Source organism: Eretmochelys imbricata, chromosome 23 (assembly GCF_965152235.1).
Source record: "Eretmochelys imbricata isolate rEreImb1 chromosome 23, rEreImb1.hap1, whole genome shotgun sequence".
Lineage (NCBI taxonomy): Eukaryota > Metazoa > Chordata > Testudines > Cheloniidae > Eretmochelys > Eretmochelys imbricata.
The window spans coordinates 6,880,997-6,898,800 of NC_135594.1; the positions used below are offsets into that span (position 1 = coordinate 6,880,997).

The 17,804-nt window shown below is 51.4% G+C and overlaps 2 protein-coding genes across 2 annotated transcripts in view; one reads left to right on the forward strand and one right to left on the reverse strand.

Annotated features, from left to right (window-relative positions):
- The window catches only part of LOC144278977 (very-long-chain 3-oxoacyl-CoA reductase-like), a 29,167-nt gene extending 13,222 nt beyond the window's left edge, over positions 1–15,945 (reverse strand). Inside the window, exons 1-7 of the mRNA XM_077840380.1 lie at positions 15,774–15,945; positions 12,809–12,855; positions 12,603–12,678; positions 11,992–12,102; positions 10,932–10,999; positions 2,867–2,911; positions 491–525 (exon numbers count right to left, since the gene is read on the reverse strand). Of these exons, the coding sequence (XP_077696506.1) occupies positions 491–525; positions 2,867–2,911; positions 10,932–10,999; positions 11,992–12,102; positions 12,603–12,678; positions 12,809–12,855; positions 15,774–15,945 (554 nt within the window). The remainder of the gene's footprint in view (positions 1–490; positions 526–2,866; positions 2,912–10,931; positions 11,000–11,991; positions 12,103–12,602; positions 12,679–12,808; positions 12,856–15,773) is intronic.
- Positions 1–17,804, forward strand: part of LOC144279285 (uncharacterized) — a 281,818-nt gene that overhangs the window by 67,968 nt on the left and 196,046 nt on the right. The window lies entirely within an intron of this gene.

Here is a 17,804-nt window from a genome sequence, read left to right on the forward strand (position 1 = left end):
GCCCAGGCCCAGCCCATGCCCCTGGGGGGGCGGGAGGGGAGAACCCATCACCCCATTACAAAGTGGGGGCACAGGATTCTATGCTGGAGTTTGCGGCCAGACTCCGCCTACCTGTTTGGCGGGGAGAAGAGAGTTCCTTTTGAACTGAGGGAGAGGAGAATGTGGATGGGCTGACTAGGGCTGGAATGATCGTCTAGAGCTCAGGAGCAGGGGAGAGGTTGCCCAGGCCCTGCCCACCATCCAGGCTGAGGGGACAGGGAGGAGAAGGGAGAACCCATCACTTGGAGCAGGGGAGAGGGAGAGGGAGAGGAAGAGGAAGAGGGAGAGCTCATGGCCCAGGAAGGCTCCTGATCAGTGCGGGACAGGTGCAGCTAAAGGCAGATGCCACCCCGAGGCACAAAGAGGGCACCACGCTGCAGCCACTGTCAAGTAGGCCCAGTGCACATGGCTCCCTCGCTGTCGAGCCACAGTGATTTCCTGCTGCTTGTACCTGCTGAGCATCTGGGGCAGGACAATCCTGGTCATCTGCAACAAGAGATGTCGGTGAGACATGAGACAGGACGTGCCGCACAGCCTGCCAGCAATGCCCTGTCCATGACAGGGGCCATCATCAGCTCCTGCCCTCCCTTAGCAGCCATGCCCTGCAATGGCAGAATCTGCCTCCCATTCCCCAGATTGTCCTCCCTTCACCAGCCACATGTGACAACCCTCATCCCGCCTGCCCTGCCGCTGCCAGCTACGCCCCGCAGTGGCAGGGCCTGTCCTCCCCTCATCAGCCAGAGACCACAGAGGCAGAGACAGTCCTCACCCCTGCCCTCCCCTCACCAGCCACACGCCCCTGACATGTCCAGCCTGATGCTCCCAAATCATCCCCTCGGCACCCTCTTTCCCTCAGCAATAGGTGCTGTCCCTATGTCCCCGTCCCTCTCCCATTAGCACTCCCACTGCCCATTCTCACACTCCTCTTTTCTTTCACCCTCCAGCCCTTCTTTACCCAACACTGGAACTGCTCTCTCTCCCCTTGTAAGGATAAGGCCTTTGTCTGCAGCCACATTGTAAGGCCTGAAGCCTAAGGCCTTTGTCTGCAGCCAGATTAAAAGGGCAGCCGAACAGCAGCCATTAGCTGAGAAGCAGGAAGTTGCATCCTCACGTTCCATCTAAATTATTACATTGCTTTAATGTAATATCAGGCTGTTAATAAGGAGACCCCATCCTAATGGCCCCCACTATCACCAGATAAAGAAACAGTTTAAAATGGTTAAAGAAAACTTAGTTTGACAGCATCCTGTCTGGCAAGCAATCACTTATCAATAGTTGTGGTTGGGAAATCCTCATTTGTTTATTGTTTTGTCACTATGGTCCCCACTTCCCTATTGTTTGTCTGTATGGTCTCTGTCTGGTTCTTTGATTGTTTCTGTCTATTGCATAATTAATTTTGCTAGGTGTAAATGAATTAAGGTGGTGGGGTAGGACTGGTTAGAGAATTTTGTTACACTATGTTAGGATTGGTTAGTAAAATTTTAGTATAATGATTGGTTAAGGTATAGCTAAAAAGGACTCAAATTTCACTATATGAACTGGGGTCCAAAAGGAAGTTCTTGGGGAACCAACTCCAGGACACAGCCCCAAAGATCAGAGCTCCCAGACCTCAACACTATACCAATGACACTATGCAGAAACTAGAGTCCCCCAGACAGACCTTGTCAAGGTTCGTTCCCCACTCTGAACTCTAGGGTACAGATGGGGGGACCTGCATGAAAACCTCCTAAGCTTACTTTTACCAGCTTAGGTTAAAACTTCCCCAAGGTACAATATTATTTTACCCTTTGCCCTTGGACTTCCACGGCCACCACCAAACATTTATCTGGGTTATTTTATTAGGAAAGCGTTGTTTGGAAACGTCTTTCCCCCAAAATCCTCCCAACCCTTGCATCCCACTTCCTGGGGAAGGTTTGATAAAAATCCTCACCAATTTGCATAGGTGACCACAGACCCAAACTCTTGGATCTTAAGAACAATGAAAAAAAGCATTCAGTTATTGAAAAGAAGAATTTAAATAGAAGTAACAATAAAAAGAAGCACCTCTGTAAGATCAGGATGGTAAATACCTTACAGGGTAATTAGATTCAAAACATAGAGAATCCCTCTGGGCAAAACCTTAAGTTACAAAAAGACACACAGACAGGAATATCCATTCTATTCAGCACAGCTTATTTTCTCAGCCATGTAAAGAAATCATAATCTAACACATATCTAGCTAGATTACTTACTAAATTCTAAGACTCCATTCCTGTTTTGTCCCCGGCAAAAGCATCACCCAGACAGACACAGACCCTTTGTTTTTCTCCCTCCTCCCAGCTTTTGAAAGTATCTTGTCTCCTCATTGGTCATTTTGGTCAGGTGCCAGCGAGGTTATCCTAGCTTCTTAACCCTTTACAGGTGAAAGGATTTTTCTTCTGGCCAGGAGGGATTTTAAAGGTGTTTACCCTTCCCTTTATATTTATGACAGACCTGATCCTGACTGACCATCAAGAAAAGTTCATGTGTCTTACTGGGAGCGGTGAGCACTGTATGTGTAGCGTGTGCAGTCTGTTTTTGGTGATTGTTAATAAATAGAGGATAAGGATATTACTGTGTAAGGCTCTTTCACTGGTAAAAGTTCCTGCAAACCCACAGGGTTATGCCTGAGCCCTAGGAACTGGGTAAAGGTGGGTGCCCCTAGAGTGTGTGAGTAACAGAGAATTTTGTATGGGTAACCCCCTGCGGTTTCCCAGGAGTTTATCGGTTCCTCATGTCATGCCCCATGTAAAAGAAACAGGAGAAAGCCACCGAAGCTGCCTAGGGATGCCAGCTCTATTTCACTTACCTTTGCCACTGAGAGCATGTTGCAATTCACAATATCCGACAGAGTCTAAAGAGAGAGGGAGTGAAAGGAAAAGACATAATGACCTCTCCTTCCCCATTGTCACGGACAGCACTGAGAATGCCACCCCTCATGGATGGGTTAGCGCACACATCTCTGTCAATATACATGCTCGTGGTTATACATGCTCGTGGTAGCACTCAGAGCCCCAGCCACTATACCGACACATCGAGACAGCCCCTGTCCCACAGAGCTCACCCTCTAAAGAGAGAAAGAGACAGCAGCAGGTTTAACACAGCTTAGGCGGGAAAAGGGGAAGGGTGATCAGATCCGACAGTTACTTAGGCAGTTAGGTATTTTGGCACCTGAAGACGCAGATAAGCACCTAGGGGCATTTTCAAAAGCCGTCTCCCACTGTTCTCAAGGAGATTGAAGCCAGGCCCACAGACAAAATTGCTGCCACTCTATGGCCCAGGGAGCTAGACAGGGCACTGTCGAGGGATGGGGAGAATGAGGGAGAGCAGGGCACTGATGGGAGCAGGAGGCAGATTTAGTTGGTTGGGGCGCAAGAGGATGTGGAGGCAGGTGAAAGGCTGAAGGGGGTACAGAGGACAGTGATGGGAGATGGAGGGAATCAAATGGCAGTGGTGCAGTAGGGAGAGGATTCCCCGCCAAGCATCCAGGGGAAGGCCAGTGTTGCCTATTCTCACAAACCAATTGAAAGTCACAGGATTTTGTGTCTGCAGGAGAAGCTATCGTGAAGATGCAAGAAGCTCCTCCAGTCCCCTTGTGGCACCTTAGAGACTAACAATGAAACCTGTCTCCAGTCCCATAGAGTTTTCAGGGCTGGGCAGAGCTGTGGGTGACAGCCTTAGTGGGGAGCACACAGACCTGCCCTGCTACTTAGCCCTGCCTTCACGTATGGTCCGAGAGCACAGAGAGGATCCGGGGCGGGTAGTACAGGGCCCTGCCTCCCACTGCCTTGAGATTTCTCTACTTGGGAGCCAACTCCAGGACACTTCTACTTGGGAGAGGAGAAGCCCTCAGGGGGCAACGAGACAGTGGAGAGGGTAGTTGGGGAGGTGGTGCTGCCGGGTCCAGGGAAGGAGACAACCCCCAGGTCAGTGAGCCAAGGGTGGGGGGAGTCAAGATCTAATAAGAAACGGCTGGCAGTTCGCCTGTCTCAGAGGTGGGGAGAGCATGAGTGCAGCTCCATCTGAGGAGCCAAGGAGAGGGATGCACTTCTGTGTGCAGTCAAGTCAACTGAAATTCTCACACACACACGGGCAGAATAGCAGAGGAAGTTATGAAGTCAAAGTGCAGACTAAAAAACTATGGTTTGATGAGGTCTTTAAATTCTCATGATTTGCATACCCTATCCTCATGACCATTAGTCTCTTCAGATTGGCAGTTCTGCAGAAGCGCCAGAGACTCCATGAAATCCACTAGGGACTTTGCTATTGCTTTTAAGTGGAAGACACTCAGATACTATGGTGATGGACAGCAGTACAAAACCCTAAGAGAGACATAGGGCTTAAATTCAGCTGGAGCCGTCTGGAGGGAAGCTCTGGTAAATATTTTTTAAACCTGCAGAAGCCCTGGTGTCCCCCCTCCCCCGAAGCCCAGAGCCCCTGCAGCCCCCCAAGTCCTGAGACCCCCATCCTGTCGCTGAAGCCCAGAGCCCCAAAGTGGGGGGGGGAGATGCGTGGGGAACTCTGGGAAATAATCTCTGAGAGTTTAAGCTCTGGAGAGACAGATAGGTGATTGCCCGTGGGGACGATATAAGCAGTGCTCTATGTACTTCCTGTGTGAGGCCAAGAACCGGGGTAGATCTGAGGTGGGTCTCTCTGTACAGAGTGGCAAAAGGACAGTCGCTACGGGTGTGGAGTAGGACCAGCACGGACAGTGTGAGCCACGGTAAGGGTCCAAAGGGATTCACCTTGATACAGAGGTGAAGGGATAAAGAGATTTTATTGTCAAATAACATGAAAGCCACAAGGGGACTCTGTGGTGAAATTCAGTATTGCCTTTGAGACTTTGTTACACTGGGGTCCAAAGATGATGTGAAATAGAGGCTGAGCAGCATGCCCCAGGGAGACATGCCCTATGTTTACCTGTCACCTAATTCTTCACATAAGAAAAGCCCAGTCACAATAACTCTGCCCATTCCCTGGGCACTCTCTTTCCCCTGCACAGAGATCCACCTGAGCCAGGCAAGTGGGAAGAGGGAGGTGTCAGGGAGTGGGTGACAGCTCCCCCAATTCCGTAGGCCAGTCTTTTAACTCAACTCGCTTAACATGTTTTCAAAGTCGACATTCCCTTGGCTGTACTAGACTTTTAGCACATTTGTGAACAACACACTTCTACATCCTCGCTAGATATGAAACTGCAGAAAAACCTGAGTGTCTCTGGATTAAGTTCAGAAGTGAGAGCAACAAGGGTGATGTCGTGGTGGGAGTCTGCTATAGACCACTGGACCAGGGGGATGAGGTGGACGAGGCTTTCTTCCAGCAACTCACGGAAGTTACTAGATCGCAGGCCCTGATTCTCGTGGGAGACTTCAATCACCCTGATATCTGCTGGGAGAGCAATACAGCGGTGCACTGACAATCCAGGAAGTTTTTGGAAAGTGTAGGGGACAACTTCATGGTGCAAGTGCTGGAGGAACCAAGTAGGGGCAGAGCTCTTCTTGACCTGCTGCTCACAAACCAGAAGAATTAGTAGGGGAAGCTAAAGTGGATGGGTACCTGGGAGGCAGTGACCATGAGATGGTCGAGTTCAGGATCCTGACACAAGGAAGAAAGGAGAGCAGCAGAATACGGACCTTGGACTTCAGAAAAGCAGACATTCTCCCAGGGGATCCTGCCCATCAGTTCCCTGAGGGAGTCAAACATGAGGGGGAAAGGAGTTCAGGAGAGCTGGCTGTATTTTAAAGAATCCTTATTGAGGTTACAGAGACAAGCCATACCGACGTGCAGAAATAATAGTAAATATGGCAGGCGACCAGCTTGGCTTCACAGTGAAATCGTTGCTGATCTTAAACACAAAAAAAAAGCTTACAAGAAGTGGAAGATTGGACAAATGACCAGGGAAGAGTATAAAAATATTGCTCGGGCATGCAGGAGTGAAATCAGGAAGGCCAAATCATACCTGGAGGTGCAGCTAGCAAGAGATGTTATAAGTAACAAGAACGGTTTCTTCAGGTATGTTAGCAACAAGAAGAAAGTCAAGGAAAGTGTGGGCCCCTTACTGAATGAGGGAAGCAACCTAGTGACGGAGGATGTGGAAAAAGCTAATGTACTCAATGATTTTTTTGCCTCTGTCTTCACGAATAAGGTCAGCTCCCAGACTACTGCACTGGGCAGCACAGCACGGGGAGGAGGTGACCAGCCCTCTGTGGAGAAAGAAGTGGTTTGGGACTATTTAGAAAAGCTAGACGAGCACAAGTCCATGGGGCTGGATGCACTGCATCCGAGAGTGCTAAAGGAGTTGGCGGATGTGATTGCAGAGCCATTGGCCATTCTCTTTGAAAACTCATGGCGATCCGGGAAAGTCCCGGACGACTGGAAAAAGGCTAATGTATTGCCCATCTTTAAAAAAGGGAAGAAGGAGGATCCTGGGAACTACAGGCCAGTCAGTCTCACCTCAGTCCCTGGAAAAATCATGGAGCAGGTCCTCAAGGAATCAATTCTGAAGCACTTAGAGGAGAGGAAAGTGATCAGGAACAGTCACCATGGATTCACCAAGGGCAAGTCATGCCTGACTAATCTAATTGCCTTCTATGACAAGATAACTGGCTCTGTGGATGAGGGGAAAGCGGTGGACGTGTTGTTCCTTGACTTTAGCAAAGCTTTTGACACTGTCTCCCACAGTATACTTGCCAGCAAGTTAAAGAAGTATGGGCTGGATGAATGGACTATAGGGTAGATAGAAAGTTGGCTAGATTGTCGGGCTCAACGGGTAGTGATCAATGGCTCCATGTCTAGTTAGCAGTTGGTATCAAGTGGAGTGCCCCAAGGGTCAGTCCTGGGGCCGGTTTTGTTCAATATCTTCATAAATGATCTGGAGGATGGTGTGGATTGCACCCTCAGCAAGTTTGCAGATGACACTAAACTGGTAGGAGTGGTAGATATACTGGAGGGTAGGGATAGGATACAGAGGGACCTAGACAAATTAGAGGATTGGGCCAAAAGAAATCTGATGAGGTTCAACAAGGACAAGTGCAGATTCCTGCACTTAGGATGGAAGAATCCCATGCACCACTACAGACTAGGGACCGAATGGCTAGGCAGCAGTTCTTCAGAAAAGGACCTAGGGGTTACGGTGGATGACAAGCTGGATATGAGTCAACAGTGTGCCGTTGTTACCAAGAAGGCCAATGGCATTTTGGGATGTATATGTAGGGGCATTGCCAGCAGATCGAGGGACGTGATCGTTCCCCTCTATTCGACACTGGTGAGGCCTCATCTGGAGTACTGTGTCCAGTTTTGGGCCCCACACTACAAGAAGGATGTGGAAAAATTGGAAAGAGTCCAGCGGAGGGCAACAAAAATGATTAGGGGACTGGAACATATGACTTATGAGGAGAGGCTGAGGGAATTGGGATTGTTTAGTCCGTGGAAGAGAAGAATGAGAGGGGATTTGATAGCTGCTTTCAAATACCTGAAAGGGGGTTCCAAAGAGGATGGATCTAGACTGTTCTCAGTGGTAGCTGATGGCAGAACAAGGAGTAATGGTCTCAAGTTGCAGTGGGGGAGATTTAGATTGGATATTAGGAAAAACTTTTTCACTAGGAGGGTGGTGAAACACTGGAATGCATTACCTAGGGAGGTGGTGGAATCATAGAATCATAGAATATCAGGGTTGGAAGGGACCTCAGGAGGTCATCTAGTCCAACCCCCTGCTCAAAAGCAGGACCCATACCCAATTAAATCATCCCAGCCAGGGCTTTGTCAAGCCTGACCTTAAAAACCTCTAAGGAAGGACATTCCACCACCTCCCTAGGCAACACATTCCAGTGTTTCACCACCCTCCTAGTGAAAAAGTTTTTCCTAATATCCAACCTGAACCTCCCCCACTGCAACTTGAGACCATTACTCCTTGTCCTGTCCTCTTCCACCACTGAGAATAGTCTAGAACCATCCTCTCTGGAACTACCTCTCAGGCAGTTGAAAGCAGCTATCAAATCCCCCCTCATTCTTCTCTTCTGCAGACTAAACAATCCCAGTTCCCTCAGCCTCTCCTCATAACTCATGTGTTCCAGACCCCTTATCATTTTTGTTGCCCTTCGCTGGACTCTCTCCAATTTATCCACATCTTTCTTGTAGTGTGGGGCCCAAAACTGGACACAGTACTCCAGATGAGGCCTCACCAATGTCGAATAGAGGGGGACGATCACGTCCCTCGATCTGCTCGCTATGTCCCTACTTATACATCCCAAAATGCCATTGGCCTTCTTCGCAACAAGGGCACACTGCTGGCTCATATCCAGCTTCTCGTCCACTGTCACCCCTAGGTCCTTTTCCGCAGAACTGCTGCCTAGCCATTCGGTCCCTAGTCTGTAGCTGTGCATTGGGTTCTTCCGTCCTAAGTGCAGGACCCTGCACTTATCCTTATTGAACCTCATCAGATTTCTTTTGGCCCAATCCTCCAATTTGTCTAGGTCCCTCTGTATCCTATCCCTGCCCTCCAGCGTATCTACCACTCCTCCCAGTTTAGTATCATCCGCAAATTTGCTGAGAGTGCAATCCACACCATCCTCCAGATCATTTATGAAGATATTGAACAAAACCGGCCCCAGGACCGACCCCTGGGGCACTCCACTTGACACCGGCTACCAACTAGACATGGAGCCATTGATCACTACCCGTTGAGCCCGACAATCTAGCCAACTTTCTACCCACCTTATAGTGCATTCATCCAGCCCATACTTCCTTAACTTGCTGACAAGAATACTGTGGGAGACAGTGTCAAAAGCTTTGCTAAAGTCAAGATACAATACATCCACTGCTTTCCCTTCATCCACAGAACCAGTAATCTCATCATAGAAGGCGATTAGATTAGTCAGGCATGACCTTCCCTTTGTTGAATCCATGCTGACTGTTCCTGATCACTTTCCTCTCATGTAAGTGCTTCAGGATTGATTCTTTGAGGACCTGCTCCATGATTTTTCCGGGGACTGAAGTGAGGCTGACTGGCCTGTAGTTCCCAGGATCCTCCTTCTTCCCTTTTTTAAAGATTGGCACTACATTAGCCTTTTTCCAGTCATCCGGGACTTCCCCGGTTCGCCACGAGTTTTCAAAGATAATGGCCAATGGCTCTGCAATCACAGCCGCCAGTTCCTTTAGCACTCTCGGATGCAACTCATCTGGCCCCATGGACTTGTGCACGTCCAGTTTTTCTAAATAGTCCCTAACCACCTCTTTCTCCACATAGGGCTGGCCATCTATTCCCCATGTTGTGATGCCCAGCACAGCAGTCTGGGAGCTGACCTTGTTCGTGAAGACAGAGGCAAAAAAATCATTGAGTACATTAGCTTTTTCCACGTCCTCCGTCACTAGGTTGCCTCCCTCATTCATTAAGGGGCCCACACTTTCCTTGGCTTTCTTCTTGTTGCCAACATACCTGAAGAAACCCTTCTTGTTACTCTTAACATCTCTCGCTAGCTGCAGCTCCAGGTGCGATTTGGCCCTCCTAATTTCATTCCTACATGCCCGAGCAATATTTTTATACTCTTCCCTGGTCATATGTCCAACCTTCCACTTTTTGTAAGCTTCTTTTTTATGCTTAAGATCCGCTAGGATTTCACCATTAAGCCAAGCTGGTTGCCTGCCATATTTACTATTCTTTCGACACATCGGGATGGTTTGTCCCTGTAACCTCAACAGGGATTCCTTGAAATGCAGCCAGCTCTCCTGGACTCCTTTCCCCTTCATGTTAGTCCCCCAGGGGATCCTACCCATCCGTTTCCTGAGGGAGTCGAAGTCTGCTTTCCTGAAGTCCAGGGTCCGTATCCTGCTGCTTACCTTTCTTCCCTGTGTCAGGATCCTGAACTCAACCAACTCATGGTCACTGCCTCCCAGATTCCCATCCACTTTTGCTTCCCCTACTAATTCTTCCTGGTTTGTGAGCAGCAGGTCAAGAAAAGCTCCCCCCCTAGTTGGCTCCTCTAGCACTTGCAGCAGGAAATTGTCCCCTACGCTTTCCAAAAACTTCCTGGATTGTCTATGCACCGCTGTACTGCTCTCCCAGCAGATATCAGGAAAATTAAAGTCACCCATGAGAACCAGGGCGTGCGATCTAGTAGCTTCCGCGAGCTGCCGGAAGAAAGCCTCATCCACCTCATCCCCCTGGTCCGGTGGTCTATAGCAGACTCCCACCACGACATCACCCTTGTTGCTCACACTTCTAAACTTAATCCAGAGACTCTCAGGTTTTTCTGCAGTATCGTACCGGAGCTCTGAGCAGTCATACTGCTCCCTTACATACAGTGCTACTCCCCCACCTTTTCTGCCCTGCCTGTCCTTCCTGAACAGTTTATAACCATCCATGACAGTACTCCAGTCATGTGAGTTATCCCACCAAGTCTCTGTTATTCCAATCACGTCATAATTCCTTGACATCACCAGGACCTCCAGTTCTCCCTGCTTGTTTCCAAGGCTTTGTGCATTCGTATATAAGCACTTGAGATAACCTGCTGATCGCCCCTCATTCTCAGTATGAGGCAGGAGCCCTCCCCTCACAGACATTCCTGCCTGTACTTCCTCCCGGTATCCCACTTTCCCACTTACCTCAGGGCTTTGGTCTCCTTCCTTCGATATTTTTAAGGTCAAGCTTGACAAAGGATGGGATGATTTAGTTGGGGATTGGTCCTGCTTTGAGCAGGGGGTTGGACTAGATGACCTCCTGAGGTCCCTTCCAACCTTGATATTCTATGATTCTATGATTGCACTAAAAAAACATCGGTACCACTTAGCACAGACCCAGCTTTACTCCCTGGTTCCCAGGGAGACCAGATCATCGGCAAGACAGGAAACCAGCCTAGCAAGAATTTTTGAACAAGACAAACCTTCTCAATGTTGGGGATATCCAGGAAATTCACTGGCTCTGCTGCATAGGTCATGCCAACGTTGTTCACTGTTAAAAGAACAACGCATCAGGCCCAGCTGTTCTGAATTATGAGCATCATGTAGTAGAAACACTTGGCACTTTAGAAACAATACAAGTCTGTCGCTAGGACCCAAAGAACCAGGTTCAGACAGGCCCAAGCAGGGAGGTTTGGATCCAACTATTCCCAAAAATGGGGGGGGGGGGATGTTTGGGATCTTTGCTATAGTGTACATCTGCACTTGGAGCTGGGGGTATAATTCCCAGCTGAGGGAGACATACCAGCACTAGCTCTGATTGAGCTACCATGCTAAAAATAGGGTGTAGCCACGGTGGTAGAAGCTAGCCGCCCTACAAAACCATACACCACACAAAACCATAGGTGCTAGGGTAGCTTGCCCCTCCCGCCGCTCACACTACCACAGCTACACACTATCTTCAGCGCACTAGCTCAGAGCCAGCATGGGTATAGCTCCTCGAGCTGAGACTTACACCTCCAGTTCGAAGCACAGACATCCCCTCAGAGAGTAAAGGGCGTGAGGAGAAGCAGCCACCAGTGGCGTCCATTTGGATTTTAGTGCATGTGATGGGGGAGACAGAAGACGCTGGAGACTGAAGGAAATGCAAGTGGGAGTGGATGAAGAAGACAGCCTACTGCAGCAAGCACGTGGCTCTAGACTAGTTAGGGGTGCCTGCCTGGAGTGTAGCTAGAAGACACTGTTAGGTGCACGTGTGTCCAAGGCAGCCTCCAGTCCCAGAAGACACTACAGGAAAATTTGTTCATCTGTTAGGTTTACATCAGACCCATTAGCTCAATGGAAATCAAGTGTTTGGCCAGGTTATTTCTGAGCCCAACTTGGGCACAGTCCACTGGGAACTGCACAGACACTGGAATGGAGAGCATGACATCTGCCATCTCCCTGGGAAAGCTCCAGCCACAGGCCCACTGCTTCTGGCCAAGGTATGTTTCAAGCCAGGGCAGCTGCAAAGACAAACAGAACAAAACCCAAGAGCCAATTTACCTAGAATGCCAATCTCCAGGCCCTGCAGGGCGGTTTGGATTGAGTCATAGATCTCTGACCCCTGGGTGAAATCAGCTTCAATAACTCTGGTGCTTTGGCCATGCTGCTCTTCTGGAAAGCAAAGTCAGAGCAAGATTAGAACCCTGGGGAGGGGCTGGGGAGAAAACAGAGGAGAAGGCAGGGCTGGGGAGCGGGTGGGCTCTGAGTTCAGGGTGACAGAGCCTCTGGGCAGAGAGGAAATGGGGGGTGTGTGTGTGGATCTAGGCTAGCTGCAACAGGTCCCTGAGAGAGGGAAAGGGAGGGAGCCTGGGCTTGCACCAACTGAGCTGCGGGCGGGAGCATAAGGCCTGGTCTAGTGGTAATAGAACCCCTGGGAGTGGTAGGAGGGAAGGCAGCAGGGTCTGGGTTAACGGCACAAGCCAGACCCCACCTTCCACCCCTTCACTCACCCCAAGCTCTAATACTGTGCATTGGTAACAATGCAGCTACAAGGTGACACCAAATAAGAGTCCCACTCTAACTGCCTAGGTGCCCAACTCCCCTGGCATCCACACAGGTGTTCGTAGAGACCCCACTCACAAGCAGGAGCCTGCCCAGCCTGTCTTACTCACCTATCTCAGCTGCCACCTGCTTCAGTTTCTGCAGAGAGCGGCTGATCAGCACCACATTGAGGCCTCTCTTGGCGAGCTGGAAAACAATTAAGGTGGGAACTCAGGAGAATCTGGGAAGCCCTAAATCTACTCAGTTTGCCTCACAGCTATTCCTGGGTCAGCTTCACCCTTGTGCCAAGCTGATCCAAAGTAGCACTGGTTATTACCTCGTGGGCATAGGCTCTTCCAATCCCAGATGTAGCTCCAGTCACCACTGCAAGAGGAGAGAGGTACAGGCTGTAAATGCCTCCTTAGGCCAGTAGCTGAGAACCGCTCCCCTGGGGAATTTGCATGCCTTGCACACACTCCCCAGCATGGTTTGGTGCAAGCTCCATGGGGCAGGGAGGGGGACACCCTATCTAGGGTCTGGATCAATGCTAGGCCCCTCAATCCCAGAGCAGGGAGGGGAGTCCCTCTCTATAGGTTCTGGTGAGACAGCGTCTGGGGTACTTCATGATCACCCCAAAATACTGAGAACCTGGGGGAGTTCCAATCCCTAGGACAACCCTTGCTGAGGTCATTGGCAACACCCCACTGGTTTTAAACGGTAAGTGTCTTTCAACCCTAACGACATAGAGCTGCAATGACTTTTCACTTTGCTGCCACAAACCGGTGGTACTTCGAGTCACCGCCACTGATTTGCCCCTGCCCCAGCTCCTCCACCCATCTGACCTGTGAAGCCCACCGGCCAGAAGGGAGGAGCAGAGCCCAGTTTGGGGAGAATAGGCCCAAGCTCTACTGAGCGACAGCCCAGTGGAGCATTCAGACAGGGTTCAACTAGGCAATCTGGAGCTCTAGCTCACCCCCATGTGAGCCCCCTACAGCCCTATAATCCCTGAACTACAGTCCCATACCTACCTGGGCAGACAGTGTCAGGCCTACCCACCTAATGTTGGTAGGGGGCAGACTGGGACCTCCCCCTTCCTGGCCCACTGCTTCCTGCCTTCTGGCAGGCTAGGTTGCTTCCATGGGGCAGGAACACTCAGCCCCTGTCCACCCCAGCAGAGCACTCCATGTGTGGGTCCCCCCAGTACGAGCCTTCCTTCCCCCAACCCCCCCAGAGAGGATATCAGTGGTGGTGTCCCTCTCCCCCTTGGCAGGGAGCCTAGTGTGGTCTGGTGGGGACTCTCCCTGGTTCTACTGGTCTCCGTTCTCCACCCCGCTCACCCACTTTGCACAGTGTTACTGGTGACCCAAGGGGCCATGGAGAATGAGGCTCCACACCTCAGGTTCTGTGTCTAGAGCCCAGCATTCAGAACACAGCAGACAGCGGGGAGCCCCTGTGCCCTGCTGAGCAGCATGTCTGGCAGCCTGAGGTGCTGGGCAGCCTGAGGTGCTGGTTCTAGCCCCCTGCCCCTAAGGAATGTTGCTTGGCAAGTTGGCTGCCAGTCTCACTCCCTTCCCAGGGGCTTCCAGGAATGAAGTGAATGAAAGACCCGAACATGCCTCATTGGGCCAATGAGCTAAAGAGCCTCCCAGGGAGCCTGACCAGGGTGCAGAGGCTCTGTGCCCCTTCCCGATGTGTAGAGACAATCAGAAAGGGATTCCACACAGGTAGACACTCTCCTGCTTGTTAGGACACAGGAAATCCAGGTCTAGTCTACATAGTTTCTCTGGGCAACAGAAGAACTATTGATTGGAAGCTCTTGGGGATCAGCTCTGTGTATAGTGCCGAGCGCAATGGGGCTCCAGTCCTTGAACTGGTGGTACCACAATCCGGACAACAGCAGCAACATACTTCGGAGGCTACAGGCAGGGCCAAGTTCTACAGCAAGTCTGCAGTAACACCAGCCCGAGGCCTTCAAAGATCATGAGTAAGGCCCCCCCAAAATAGAGCATTTTATAAAAAAAGCTGGTGATTTATCAGCCATGATGAATTTTGGGTTCTCTCTCACTTTGACTTCTGGTCTCCAGGCTTTAGGCTATTTTTCCAAGCTTTTCTCTGTAACCACAAGGGCTAGATACTTTTGAATTTGAGGAGAGTGGAGATTCTCCTGTGATTACAGGATTCCAGGAGCTGAGACTCTGAGAAAAACACTCCACATGAGAAGTTTTGGCAACACTGAGGCTAGGGCTACACTAGAAACTTTTGCAACAAAGAAACGTCGGCGAGGGCTGAGAATTTAGAGTGACCTTGTTATACCAGCAAAAGCCTTACGTTAGATGCAGTTATATCAACATAAATGTGCTTTTCGGCTACAGCTTATTTTGCTGAGGAAGCAAAAACGCTCTTTTTTTTCCGGTTATCAGCTGCAGCAGGAGGGTTTGGCAATACAGCTGTGGGGGAAACCTGAGACCCTGGCTCCCAGTCTGTTGCCTTAAGGTCTAGTAAAGGGCCTGGACCTCGTTTTATAGCCCCCAGAAGGACAAAGAGCTCCGTTAACTGGAGGCTGCAGGAGTCTAGTTTCTGACCTCAGCAAGATGGGAAATGTTTCCTCCGGATATTTTCTACCCCATGCCCCGGACACTGGCCTCTCCACAGGGCCAGCATCCCCCAGGCCGTTTGGCTGGGTCATGGAGCCCCCTGACCTTGGCCATCCCCCCAGCCCGCTGGGGCTTCCAGCTGGTTCGTGTGCCTGGTGGCATCGGTCCTGGGGTTCAACAAGAACTGACGGGGCACCCGTTTGCCTCATGCCTGAAGCCCTGCGAGCAGGAACCTGCCCCTGCCCGGCCAGCAGCAATCAGCACCTCCTCCAGCTCCAGAGCTGGGAAACTCAAGGCCAGACTACATGAGAAGCTACTAGCGCAGCTGGTGAAGATGGAGAGAGCTCTCCCCCCGGCATATTAAAACCACCTCCCGCGGCACAGCTCTGGCCACACAGGCGCTGGGGTCGGGGTAACGTAGCTCGCCCAGGGGGCGGCGTCTTCAAATTATGTCGCCATAAATGCCAGTGTGTACAAGCCCCCTCAGTCCCACCCCTACCCCAGGCAGCCCCGGGGGGGGGGGGGGGAGCCATCAGCATAGCCCAGCCCTGCCTCCCTGCCAAGCCCCCGGGCGGGGGGGAACGGCCAGCGCAGCCTCCCCCTCTCCGAGCCGTCAGCCCCGCCCCGCCCCGCAGCCCCCCCCGCCGGCCATCACTGGGGGGGGGCGGGCCGGCCAGACCCTCCCCAGGCCCCGCGGGCCGAGCTCACCCGCCCAGGCTCCGAAGCTGGCGAGCTCCGCGCCCCTCCCGCGCGCCGCCAGCAGGTGGGTCCACACCGCTTGGCCCAGCGCCCAGGCGGCCCGCAGCAGCAGCCCGAGCGCGACCAGGGCGCCCAGCGCGGGCAGCCCCCCGGCCAGCAGCCCCGCAGCGCCGCCGTCCATCGTCCCGCGGCTGCTACGGGAGGTAGCGTGCTCCGGGCTCCCCGCCCAGCCGCCTCGGCTCCCGGGCCATTGGCTAAGCCGTCCCCGGGGCGGGCCGCGGCCGCTCCCTGCACCTTCCAGCCCTGCCGCTGCAGCCCCTGGCCATAGGGAGTTTCTCTCCTATCCAGGCGTTACAGTTTGTTCCTGGGCCCTGCCTCCCGCGGGGGGCGCGGGGCAAGTGCACCAAAAAATCGGCCTCACTGATCCTGGAGACACAGACGCCTCCCTCAGCCCCTTTGGGAAGGTCTGTGAGGGGAACTAAAATCTCCCCTGCACACTGGCGGTGTAGTCTGGCTCCCTTAACTGGGGGCCCACGCACCTGCGGTTCGTAGCCCACTGGATGGGACGGGTGGGTGCTGGGAACAGGTCAAAAGAGACTGGTTCCTCCTGTTACCTGAGGCCCAGAAGAAAGGGTGTCCTGGTGTGCAAACTAAGGGAGGGGCGAGGTAGATGGGAGGTTGGCACCATGGTGGAGAAGTAGTCACACAAGTGGTGAAACGGGCCAGTGTCACTATCCTGGAATCTTTGTATGACCTGATGGGTTTAGACTCAGAGCAATTCTGTGCAATAGGTTTCCTGAGCGTAAACCGTGGTCAGTGGAGCGAGCATGTAAGGATTCACGTACACCGGCCTTCAGCTTGTGGACAGTGGGTCCGGCTATGAACAGAGACTCAAGGCGACTGGTCCAAGCTTAGGTCCTGGGAAGGAAAATTAGTGGAGGCTCTGGAGCAGTGAGATTTGGGTAAACCCAAAGTGAGTGGGGTGGAAGGCAGCCAGTCCTGGTAGACCCCCACCAAGGGAGCCCAAAGACCTGAGATGCAACATTTGTAGGCATAAATGAGTGTACTACCCAAGGGTGGAGGACTTGGAGTTTGTCTGGGACTGAGGGGCTCACCCATCACCTACCCAGCCTGGAAAGCAGCCTGTAGCTCACTCAAAGAGTGAACTGCGTGATTGAATTTTCAGAGGAAAATGATCACACGGTCAGCTCCTCTGGGGCACAGCGTGCCCTAGCACGGTGGTTCCCAAACTTTAACAACCCATGAACCCCTTTCACTAAAAAGTCTCATGAACCCCTTCCTAAAAATGAATATTCCCAGGGATTTTCTCCCTCATACTTCAGCATAAATTATAAAAGCAGTGATCCTGGAAATATAAAATGTGTTTTTATGAGATGCTTATTACACACTATTTATTAATTATGATTTATCATGACAGTATTTTTATTACATTATGAAAACAGCCAAGATCTTCCAAGACCTCACTTTTGTAGCTTGTATCACTTTTGATTAAGCCTGTTATAAGACAAGGCTCCTATCAGAGGCGCCAGTAGAAAAAAAGGGTGCAGGGCGAAGCCCCTGCGCACCTTGGGGTCTGGGGGGGGGGCACCGCTGGAAAACTGGGGGGGGGCCATGGGGACTGCCAGAAAAAAAGGGGGAGGGACCCCCGGGGGGGCATGCCAACGCAGGGGCGACACGCGACCCTCGTCGCCCCCCCGTACTGGCGCCTCTGGCTCCTACGTGTCGTCAGGGAGTATAAGATGTGAAACAGCAGGAAGGGATTTAAGAAGCCAACTCAAAGGGTTCCTCCAACACAAGCATTCAGGTCTTGAGCAGTCCAGGCAAACAACGCACATTACAACAAAGCTCAAACTTGTTCTTCATAATAATTTAAAAACAATACTAGCTGTCTATTTCATTTTAAAAACAGCTAAAAATATCCACCTCCTTTTCTATTTCGTATAAGGAGTCTTGAAGTTTAAATCTCAGTGTGATAGAGATGCTTGCTTTGATCTGCTTAGCTCTTGGAAGTCCAGGGGC